General features: G+C 43.1%; 1 protein-coding gene across 1 annotated transcript in view; it reads right to left on the reverse strand.

Moving 5' to 3' along the window:
• Positions 1-12,531, reverse strand: part of LOC137131790 (sprouty-related, EVH1 domain-containing protein 2-like) — a 22,746-nt gene continuing 10,215 nt past the window's right edge. Inside the window, exons 2-6 of the mRNA XM_067513551.1 lie at positions 11,272-11,464; positions 11,009-11,177; positions 9,646-9,710; positions 4,160-4,318; positions 1-4,028 (exon numbers count right to left, since the gene is read on the reverse strand). Coding sequence (XP_067369652.1) covers positions 3,240-4,028; positions 4,160-4,318; positions 9,646-9,710; positions 11,009-11,177; positions 11,272-11,464 — 1,375 coding nt within the window. The 3' untranslated portion in view covers positions 1-3,239. The remainder of the gene's footprint in view (positions 4,029-4,159; positions 4,319-9,645; positions 9,711-11,008; positions 11,178-11,271; positions 11,465-12,531) is intronic.

A 12,531-nucleotide genomic window follows, 5' to 3' on the forward strand; every position in this document is an offset into this window, starting at 1 on the left:
TGGGTTCACCGTTTTCTCTCATTTTTATTGGAGGCGGAAGGTAAGACACACATTTCACTTCTCTCACGAACCTGGCCACCCTTCAGTATCTACAAATTTCTTCCTGTTCCTTCTCAAAAGCAAGAGCTACATCCATCGTACATGTTAGAAACAGTTATTAAAAAAAATAGAAATAAAAATGTACAACATACACTTGATATATATAATATAATTTGCTCTTTTTTTACAGAGGTAAAAATATTAAGCGTAAAAAATGGGTCTAATTCAATAAAGGGAGTTTGTTACTTTAATTTTTCAATTTAAATACACAAGGAGATAAAGAGGATGCATTCAGGCACTTGTAAATGGCTGACGTGTGAACACACAAACACCAGACGAGGTTGAGAAAACAGATTGAAGACACACACACACACACACACATTTACCAATCTGATTGGCCCTGATACATCACATGATCAAAAGGATCTGATTGTACTGGAGAGGTGTTAGTATGTAATAGCATATTAAACTGACCCCAGTAGCTTTGGATCAAGGAGCAGGAGGGGGGGAACAGGATGTAGCATAAACTCCCCCCCCCCCCCCCCCACACACACACACACACACACACACACACACACACACACACACACACACACACACACACACACACACACACACACACACAGGACAATAAAAACTGGTACACTGAACAGGATGTATAAAACTGACATAACCAGGGAAGGAAAAAGGACATCCTCAGGCATTCTGTATTTCAACTACAGTAAGTGACGTTTCCTTGGCAAAACAATCAGGGATGAATGTTTACTTTCAGGATTTTAGCTTTTTTTCAAACGCCTGTTCTTTTTCAAGAACAAGTCCACTAAAGCCCTACTTAAATTTTTTTTTTTTTAAGTTTTCAAAAAGCTTATTGTGCTCCCGGTCACATCCCTGACGCTGCCCTCAACCAGGCTAAGAAGAACCATAAAGCATCCAAGCGGTTTTTACTTTAGTGTTGTGCTATCACATCATGATTGGCCAGGTAAGACCACAGGCAGGTAGGGCAGCTGTTTTTTTTCCCTTGTGGTTTCCTCCAAAGGCTCAGTTTGTACAAAGACACACCCACTACGATCCAGACTGAACAGATTTTGATCTGTTTGCTTCTCGGTTCATTTGAGCTGTTTGTGGGCATGTAGATATATCAAAATGTGTCATGGAGGGGAAAAAAACTAGGCGGCCATGCCAATTACATTAACTGTGGTTTCAGCAAGTCATCGCTTATGTCAGCCTTTAACCCCTATATTTTAAAGGGCTTAAAGGAAAACTTTAAAACATTTCAGTAAAAAAGTATCACTTGGCTTCCTGCAGAGAGGTTAAAAAGCTGAGAGACAATTAGGAAAGCTTAGCATAAAGACTGAAAACAGAGGAAGACATTAAGCATGGCTCTGCCCAAAAAAGGATACACACCCCAGAACCTCACTAAATACCATGTCCCACCTTGTCCCATCCTGCATCATGTAAATAAAAACTAACAAGATATGACCTACAAAGTGTTAAGAGTTGCTGTTATTTTCATCTTTGGACAGAACAAGTCTAGGCTTTGCCCCAGTTTGCAATTGGCTTAGCCGAGCTGCCCACCTCCTGACCCAAGGTTAGCATCATCTCTAATGCACAGACATGAGTCTTAGCGAAGTTCCTCTCGTCAAGAACGCACATTTCTTCTGAGAAGCTAGTCCTTTAACAAGCTGAATGTGCCACGTAGGCTTATAGCTATAGTTCAAGTGACAGTGTACATGTCTAATGTCATTTCTATTCATATATTTTTGGCAAAGACATGAATAAAAATAAGTCGTATTCATTTTAACAAGTCTGTAAACAATCACTTTTTTGTGAGCAAATTACTAGCAAGGTCGATCTTCTCCATATATAAACATACGGGCAATTTAGGAAAGGATTTGAAGTTGAGAGATTAATTATGTATTTGATGCTTTACATGTGACTTTTGGGCTCTGTTGGAGATTATACAGAGGGGGGTTGATTGTATAACGCAGGCAAACTGGAGCTCTTAGTTTACACACTTTCATTACAAAAATAGTTTAAACCACGTTCATAAAAGTATACGGTGACTGATTGCTTTGAGCCATAACAATGCTCACGCTTTATCATTACTGCAGACATCTTCAGAGGAGTGAAGCTAGACTCCACATTGTAAGGCATAACGGGCACCAATTTTAATGTCTGATTGATTTTTCAGTCCTTGATGTGACATGGACTGCTGGCTGAGGTTCTGCAAAGAATGAGGAAATCTGAGCTGTGAAATCTCACTCTGCTTCAAGTGTATTTTGAAAGAACCGAGTGGAATTCTAAGACTGGTTGGGTTCGGGTGATAGTTTAGGCACCATTTGAAATAACGTAAAAAGGATTAGGGAGACGGATGCTAGAGAATAACCGCATGACTTCAGGCACCATCTCTTTCAGTAAGAAAATCACCACCCAGCCCCCTTTGCTGGTACATCAATTCAGTGAAAAAATAAACAGGATAAAAATATGAATCTTTGGGATATTAGAAGATGATTAAGGTGAGTACCACGTTCATTTCAGTGAACAAAGATGTCAGTGGTGAAGAGCCATTTAGACTATATACATGAGCTTTACAATAAGCTGCAGAACGGACGACAAAAAGGCCTCAGCAAACGTCGTAAGCATGCACATTTACTATCCGCACATTCACACAATCGCAAATACACGCAAAGAGGTTTAGTGTTTGATGTCTCTTGTAGCTGGAGTTGAGCTGAGCGAGCCTGAAACTGGAATATAAACAAAACGGCCACGCATAAATCAAAGGACAGGAAAAAAAATAGAACAAAGAAACAATTCAAGTTCTGAGTCAGTGTACAAAGTATAAAGTACCTGCATATGTGATACATGACATAGGTTAGCTATTTAAAAAAAAAAAGCCCCCCTGAAGAAAAGAGCGCTCTCTCACTAAAACAGAGCATGAAATGGCCACATGGAGAGCTGGGAGAACTGTCTGCCATAAGGGGGAGCTTATCTTCCCAGGCCGTTCTGAGAATGCACCAACTGTTTTTTTTTTTGGCTTATTTCAGTGTCTGGAATTTGCAGAGAAACCCAGAGAAACCAAGGCAAGAGAGTGAACAGCCATGACCACTTGTCCCTTCTGTGTATTTCCCCATCCTTCCCTTTCTCTGTGCTGACATTTAGATTTTTGTTGTTTCCTCTGAGAGGTTTCCGAGTGCGGCTGCTCAGCTCATGGCTTTGTGTCGGCCTCCGCAGCAGCCGCACACGAGCCCCGCCCGATGGCAAGCATGTAGAGGTGGGTAGAGGCATAGGCACGGCGCCACCAGAGACAAGCCAAGCAGAGCTAACCAACGTGTGCCGAGACGGCCTCCACCACTGCCCTCGCCCCCGTCACAGGAACAGGGATCTGAGTAGTCCCCCTCTGGGTCGGACATGCAGTGGTAGAGCATGGTGTCTGCCAACCACATGCAGCTGACCCGCCGGATGCACGCCTGCACAGGGTCTGGCGCATCCTGGCACCGGCCTCTCCGGTTGTCGGAGATGTAAAAGGCCTCGCCACAGTGCTCGCACTGAGTGCGCTCCATCCCGTTCCCCTTCCGCCCCTTCCCGCCATTGGTGGACGGCGAGGAACTTGGGAGGAAGGAGCGAGGCTGGGTGGAGACCACAGAGGAGAAGCCGTGGCGATATGAACCGCTGTGGCCCTTATTGGTCAAGGGTCCGAGGGCGGGGTCAGAGTCTGAAGGCGACAGGGCCGGTGCCTGTGGGTAAGTGTAGTCATGCTTGTGCTGCTCCTTCTTGGCAAAGTGGACATAGGACTCAGGGTCGCCCATTTGGATGAACTTGTCACGCACCGTGGCATGGCGGTAGTCCTCGTAGCCCGTAAGCCAGGATCGATCCACCTGGCGTCCATGTTGTCGCTCGCTGGTTTGCTCCCAGCTGCGCTCCCGAGGGTTGATACGGACGATCTCCTCGTCCTCCTGGAAGGTAACGTGGCGGGGAAGCCGAGTCAATGGCTGAAGGAAGAGACAGATTCACAATAAAATCTTAATCATGTTCAGCATCAGAACTTTTGTGCATTTTTTGAAACATTTCAACAGCTCCATGTCCTTAACTTTGGTGCCACTGAAGATGTTCTTTGTCTCACCTGGTCCAATAAGTAGTGGTCTGAGAGCCGGTAGGGGTCGTAGAGGTCATGGCGATGTCCTAGCATGCGCTTGTGTCTCTGGGGAAGGGGCGATGACTCGAGCGGCTGCAGAGAGCTCTCCAGTTTCTGGGAGGAGTTGGATGAGCTGTCTGTGGTGTTCTGAAAGGGACAAACAAACACAGGATGCGGGCTAAAAGTTAGTTTCTGATTGGATACCCCGAACAAATAGTTAGTGCAAAAACAGGAAGACTGGGTCCAGCTCTGATTGGGAAAACAGGAAGGGTGAGCTCAGTTTTTGTGAGCCACATTTGGATAAGCGTGTGCAAGTTTAACTTTTAATCCAGGGTCAGATCTAACCGAAAAAACACTTTCAAAAGATAACTAATATTAAAAGTTGTCCTGAAATAAAAGGAGCTCCTAGAGGGAGAGGATATATGATGCCGTTCATTTAAAACTAGTTTTCCGTTTAAGTTCACCCTGGTGACAAGTGTCATGCCTGACATCTGACATTCAAACAAACACGTCAACTAGGTATTGTTTGCTGCCACTGAATATACAGTAAAAACATAATGTGACCTAGCTAATTTCTAAAAATGTAGTTAAAGAGTTAATGTTTCCCGCTCCCTCCAATGGGCACTGATAAGATTCTAGTTCAAGTTAACTTGATATGTATTCCAACTCATCACCATCGTGTTGATTCAAGTGGAAAATAAAGCAAAAAAGTCTGTTTACTAGCCAATGTTGAGAAATCATCCATTTTATAATCTTGAGTTGATGGTTAGTCATCAGGGGTCAACAGGGCCTTTGAAATTCAAATTAATGCTCATCATGTTTCTCAGAGAACCGTGTGGCCATGGCTGGATTTTATATTTTACAGTCACTTTTTGCCAGCAGTTAAAACAACTATGAGATTTCCATCGTATTTCTATTTTTTTCCATGCTGATGTTATTCTATTCATGTCCCCACTTTTTGTCCTTTACACTAGAGACGTGACAAACTGTCTCACAGAGGAGTGGCTCAGAATATGATGGGAGAATTATGGACTGATTACTGTAGAAGAGGTCAGAGCCTCTGAATGAAGAGTGTGTTAATATTTCTTCCCATAATGTCACAGAGCTACACAAAGTTACACACAGTCTCAGGTAATTTTGTCTCTACATGTGTGGGTGTTCAGAGACAGACAAATAGCCATAATCTACATCCACGGGTGGAATATATTGGCTATTAATAGAAACATTGGTGGTTCAAACCCTTGTCACCTTGTCCACATGTGAAAGTGTCCTGAACTGCTAGTTGTTCCCAATGTTCTGTGTGTGCGCGTGAACTTTATAGCCATGACAGCAATTCTTCAAACCTGTACTTAAGCACAGTGGTGCTTTGTGCTAAATACTAATGTCAGCATGATGACACACTTGCAGTTACTGTACTATGATGTTTGCATGCGTGCAGGCTAACATTTAATATCTAGCATTGCATCCAAAGTATTGCAACGGTATGTGGAAGGCAGCGGGTTTGAATCCCACCCAACCAGGTGTGGTCCTAGCCAGCCACCAAGGGCAACCCTGGCGCCGCTCCCAAGCCAGGATAGAAATGAGAGAGTCGCAGCAGTTTATCATGGTTTTTCAAACCAACTTGAGAATTTGATTAGAAAAAGTTGTGTTTGATCGACCCCAAGAATGTGCAATTATCACACATGTCGACTAGACCACAAACATCAACACTAGAAATCATGACTGGCACGTTTCCCATCGGATACGTGCAAATGTCGAAAAAAAGACAAAGACAGAGGGAGCATTTTCAGAGTGGCTGTGATGAATTTAAAGATGTCCATAATAGCATGTCCACTGATGTGACTGTGAATCACTTGTATAATCTGTGCATTATATTCAGAGCAAGTAAGCAAGACCAGAATCTGGGAAGAGGTGAAGGTATATTTACAAAACTTTTCTGGAAACCCGTGCTAGTGTGTTACTCTTGGCTCTTTACCAACAATAATTGTTGAGACTTTATTTTGAGTTAATTAATTTAAAATGACACATTGCCTATTTTTTTTTTATTGTGTTATCCCACCAATTTGTAATGCACACACACAGACAAAGGACTATTGATAATTGATTGATATTAATATAATTTTTAACGGAAATGTCATCAGACTGCTCCCTAATGAATGTGTTATAAATTTATTTAGACCCACATACTTAAACTGACATCATCTAAACCTAAGAACCAACCTCCTCCTTAAAAGGTTCGAGATTGCAGATCTGTTGCAGGGACAAGAAGCTCAGTGTGGCTTTGGAAAAACAAACATCAGGTTAAATCGTCAACAAAATTATCCAGCTAATCTGTTAATCCACGCACGAAGAACGAGCCTGAAATCAGTCTAAACTGAACTGTATTTCTTACAGTGTGAATATGAGCCATTGTCAGGTAAGATACATTATCACTGACAAATCTGCCACTCCAACAAGCCAAAATCCAACTGTATGAGTTAAATGACCCAGATCGGGTGTGTGGGTCTGTCTGTCTGTCTGCTGAAGCTATCCCTATTATATACTGCTCCCCACATGGATACCGCCATGCTGAGAATTTACCCCAGCTTTCTTACAAAGCCCTCAGAGCAGCCGGCCAAAAATAACATAACATGCTGCCTCCGCTCTGAGCCCCGCCTCCCTGGAGAAGACATTATTGGGGGAAGGAGGAGCTAATAGAGTTTAAAACCAGTCCAACTCTGGCCTCCACGGCTGCAACTAATTCAAAACACAGACCAGACTTTTTGCTACAAGCTCAAACTGAACGAGAGGACAGAAAGGAGTTGAGGGGGGGAGCTGATATTTTTGGACATCCTCTCTCTATATATTCTGGCCCAAGGCTGGACAGAGGGCATTTCAAGTTATTTTCTGACACAAAACATGTCCCAACTCAAAGCTCGGGAGGATTCATCCTTCAACAGGCCTGTCTCACTCTCCAGAGATGAGCCCAGAATTGCTTCAATAGCTCTCACTCCCCCTGTTGTGAATGAGCCAAAATAGAGACGGAGAGAGGAGACGTGCTGAAGGGAGGAACGGAGGAAGGGTTAAGTTTAGGTTTGGCGAATGAGGAGTAATTTGGGGGAGTATGTCGATCCTAACTATACCCCTCGTCAAATCCCCCGCCCCCCCCCCCCGAAAAGGCTGTAAATCTGCTGCAACATTTCCCTCTGTCCACAACTGCCTGCATCGCAAACTCGGCCCCCACGGCTAACTTTAGGAAAGGTCATAAACACAGGGTAGTAAGACAACAGCAGCACTGAACCCATCAGTCCATCGTATGCTTATGGATGTTTTGCTATTTGAAGAGCTCAAACTGAAGGCCCCATTCTTGGACACTTGGTCAGTGTAGGCCAGATTATGACTATTAGGTAGAAGAAAGCAGGAATCAGAAATGCAACTGTGCATTTCAAAAAGCCAGTAGGGTTTTGACACATGGCGCTGACAGTTGTGGTGTTGCTTATTTATCACTGAGGGCCTGCTTGCACTTTTTTCCAGTGTGTCTGACTAAGTTGGATGTTGACTGTATTGAATTGGTAGTGGAAGTTTACCAATGCCTGTATCTCAATACAATTTTGTTTTTACTTTATCCACTAATCCATGTTTGCTTTCAGTACTTTGGCTTTTCCAGTTGGGTGTTGCTTATCTTTTGAAACACATAACATGTGAAAGCAACAAATCCTAGCCTGACACATTGGTGGGACCACTTTGGTCTTCAATAGCAGAACTACAGTGAAGAGAGATCATTGATTGGCTACAATGCACTGTGTTTTTTTTCCCCCCACTAATTTTGTAACTTTTTCCACAAGCAAAACACCTTTCATTGACCTCACCAGTACAAGGCAAAACTCAAAAGCTTTATCACACAAACGTATAATAAGACGGTTTAAACACAGACTCAAGAAAAACGACAGGTTAGATTTTGTTTTGCTTTTCCACTGTGCTTTTTGGATTAAAAATGCCATCCACAGACTAGTTATTACTCTCTTGAAGGTGCAGAATACATATGCATGTCAGTTGGCTGCTAGCTGTAATCTATGTGGTGTGTTCAAGTGCAAATTTTAAAAGCAGACATGAGGCAATGCAAAAATATTTCGTTCAGTCTTTCTTTCTCCGGTGGTAGTTTGTAGTGAGTCACGGCCATTAGAATTCATATGGATCAAGGTGAGCCAGCGCCTTATTATGAACTCAGGACAAGACTTAACAGAAGCAGAAATGAGCACTTGGGTCTTATTTCGAGTTATCGTGGCAGCAACAATATCCACAAACTACCTTGAATTTGTTGAAAGCTTCCTGAAAACCTGGAACACACACACACACACACACACACACACACACACACACACACACACACACACACACACACACACACACACACACACACACACACACACACACACACACACACACACACACACACACACACACACACACACACACACACACACACACACACACACACACACACACACACCACCTCCTCCTCATATGTTTGTCCGTGTCTCCGTGGTGGCTGTACACTCCCAGCAGAGCACCTATTAGTCTTGGCCCTTACAGACAGCTCGAGTCAAAGATGAACCACGAGGCACTTCCTCTCATAAATCACTCGCCCTGCACTAAGCTGGGAAACAGCTGCTAGCTGCTAGTTTGGTGTCTGTTCTCATTTTCAACTAGGAAGGTGGAGAGGGTGGGTGGGGGTGGGGCGGTGGGGTCACTGTGAATGAGGGAGGTGGTGGAATACAGGAAGTGACCTTGTGACCCTGCCTGTTGCTCCTGGTGTCAGGTTGCACAGTGGGGGGAGGTAGTCCTTAACTCAGTCATGTACTGCGGCAGGTATATGTGACGGGGGAATCCTGAGCTAAAGTACCTTCTGCTAGACAGATGATACCAAGTCCCGAGAGCCTTTGAATATAAAAGTCATCCAAAATTTGGGGAATTTTTATTCTTTTGTGCAAACTGGAACCTCGCTTCATTCCAAGGCCTAGTAGTAGTACGTGCACTTCAGTGATGCAGATTGGAGATTTTGTAAAAGTTCTGCTCTTAACTAAGCTGTAGTCTGACCACATAAAGGGTTGCTCTAGTCAACATGAGTTTAATTGAAAATGGGCATTTGGATGGAATTAAATCACTGCACGATTCTGCATAGGTACATACAGGATCGACATGAAAAGTGATCCAGAAAGCTGGTTGGATCTGTGTGTTTGGCTGACAGCCAACACACTGCACAATGGTTTGTAATGCTGACAGATGGGATGTTACAACTCTGGAAATGTTGTGAGACTTATTGAGGTTTACTTCAATTCTCTCAGAAAGCACAGAGTTGTTTTCTGCTCTACTCAACTGTGTAAACGTTTGTCAGTCACTGTAGCTATTGTATATTGACGCCTTTACTCTGAAGTTGAAAATAAAACTGTATGAGCAATAATTCTGACATGACTGAATGTAGGAAACACGCTTACAGTAAAGACGTCGTCATCGCCCAACTCGCCCTCATTCTGGAGTGCTGTAGAGGAGGTTGTGGAACCTGCAGAGAAGAGACAGAATGGATTAGCAATGGAAACCGTTTGTGTTGATGCGCTGACACAGAACAGGAACAGCAGGAGAGTAGGGCATATTCCAGTGGTAGTGGAAGATCTGAAAGTGACCATTTCAGCAAAGTGAGCCTTAACCATAATTAAAAACCTACATTTGGGAAACAAATTTCAAGCCTATCTGAGTATTATTATCTGTGCTTTCCTGTCGGACTTGCTACTGGTGGATGCTGATGTAAAAACTCCATCATTATCATCATCAATTGTACATTTGGAAAAATATGTTCAGTAGTTTTGTCACAACTTGACATAGTTGTAACTTTCTGGGTCCCAGCAGAGCAGATTTCGACTGCATCTGGTCTGTTAGACCTAGTTATCACTGACCAATCAGTGACGTACCATTGGCTACATCCTCATTACGCACTGAAGGCCCCAATCCATCATTTTGCCCCTAAGGGACTCATGAGATTTTTTTCAAAGAAGTGTGAATAAACCAAAATAGGATTTTTTTTCCATATCACATTTCACACACATCAGAATTTATGGCTTTGTTTCACATTTCACTTCTGTGTGTATACACCTATCACTTCACAGTGCAGTAGATGAACACAGAGGAGGAGGAGGAGAATAACAGAAACTAAAGTCAGTGTAGAGATAAGGAAGTTTCAAATGTGTTGGAGACTTACGAACAAGCGTCTATTCCCACTCAAAGGAAAATATTGTAAACAAGCAGTTCTTGATGCAACTGTGTGAAATGACTGTTGCACAGATGACATTATTGCTGCTAGCATATTTGCACATGCATGGCAGTTAAGAACCTATATGTTCAATCCAGCACTTCTCGAGACGTTACCTGGAAGACTTGTATGTGAGAATGCAAGTGCCTGAAGCAGTTGCATCAGACATTAAACTGACTTTACCCTGCCAGCTCCCTAGTACAAAGTCCATGTAATAATCAATTGAGTGAGAGAGGAAGTGGGCGTGTACACAATGTTTCTATCATGTGACTGGCGCTGATTCAATGTGCTGTAAACAAAGGAAAAAAAGCAGATTATTTCTGCAACGGAAGCTCCTAAATCAGATGAAGTTTAGATTGTGTCTCGCACAGACAATGTCCTGCTGTGTGCTACATGTGTGAATTCCACACACTGTTCAGATCTGATCTTCTAGGTATTACACAAGGTTCAGATGAAGAAATGTTGGAAAACAAATACAATTTGCATTGAGCATCAAAAACTGGAAAGGTGGATGTTTGAATGTGTTCAATTAAATACGTGAAGAGCAGGTCTACCTTCAGCGAGGTCCTCGATTGCTTTCCGTACTCCTCTGTCAAAAGCTCTAGCGTCGGCTGGACTCTGGAAGGACAGTCCACACCTCCGGTCCTCCACCTTCCAATGGTGAAATGTGGGTGTTGCTATGGTGTACACCAGATCCTTCCTCAGGGGATAGTCCAGGATCACCTGTTTATCCAAAACACATCGACCAAGTTTTCCACCTCTTATCCTTTAACAAACGATGTGCGCTTGATGATGTTTGTATGCGTGTGTGTTTTACCTGTTTGTCTCGCAGACGTTCACCACGGATGAGGAACTGGGAGCTGCCCGAGGTTGGCACGGGTGCCAGCTCTGGGGGCATAAAGCGGCATACCCCAACCCTGCTCAAAGCTCCCCCGTCCTGGGCCAGCCAGCCACCACTGGAGTCGTCCCGCGTCATCACCACCGCTTTCACACGCACGATGTAGCTGTCACTGGAGAAAGAGGGAAGTAGAGGTTTTATATATCTGCAGTGTATGTTCTACTAACAGATGCTGAGGCTAAACAGTATCTGATGAAAGGGATTTGGGATACTCCTCTTTCTCCACTAAGTGAATGATATAAATTTGAACTTGAACAAATTCAATTAAGCATCATCAAATCCCAATATTCTGATTTTAGAATCGGAATCCATTTATTAGCCAAGTATGCAAACTATTAATCATAAATCCAAAATAAAAGGTTAAGAAAAAAAATAGAAAAACAATTAATAAAATATAATATATTAAATACAGAAAAGAGTAAATGGACTTAAGTTTCAGAAATTTTAAACTTAAAGTTAGAAGCCATTTATATTGACAATAGTAAGATATAGGCTCCTCAGCAATTAAGAAGGGGTAAAAAAAAGTGTAGGATGTAATCATGTAATATTAAAGTGATGATGCATTAAAACAAATGATGGAATATGATATAAAAATGAAAGTGGGATAAAGTGAGCACATTGGGGTCTAATATAAATCTGTGTCTTCCTGTGTCTGCTTGTGGAGCTCTTTATTGATTCCAGTCTTTTTCCTGGTGGAAGCACTTTAAAGACTCAATGTCTGGGTTGGGATGGATCAGAGATGATCTTGCTTGCCCACTGCTTGACAGAGAAGGGAAGCCTCTGAGTCAATGCACTGAACCAGACAGCAGGGAATGACGTGGCCATGGACACTGGATGTAGACCTGGATCAACTCTGCCTGAGCACCTTTGTAAGGATAAACACCCTGTGCTTCTTATGGAGTGCATGTTGGCGTACTGGCGAGATTTTTTTTTTTTGGGGGGGGGGGGGGGGGGGGGAGGGGGTAGTACAGTTCCAAAGTCTATCATCAACTCTACTGTCTTGGTGGTGTTTAGCTCAAGGCAGTTATTGCTGCACCCAGATGTTAGTTGTGCCACTTCCTGTAAGTATGCAGACTAAACTGTCTTAGGAGTCTGATGACGGTCGTGCTATCTGCAAACTTAGTCCTGTAGCTCCATCGAGCTTCCTAACAGTCTTTAATATTTTATTCTGTAGCTACT

This window comes from Channa argus, chromosome 1 (genome assembly GCF_033026475.1).
Source record: "Channa argus isolate prfri chromosome 1, Channa argus male v1.0, whole genome shotgun sequence".
NCBI lineage: Eukaryota > Metazoa > Chordata > Actinopteri > Anabantiformes > Channidae > Channa > Channa argus.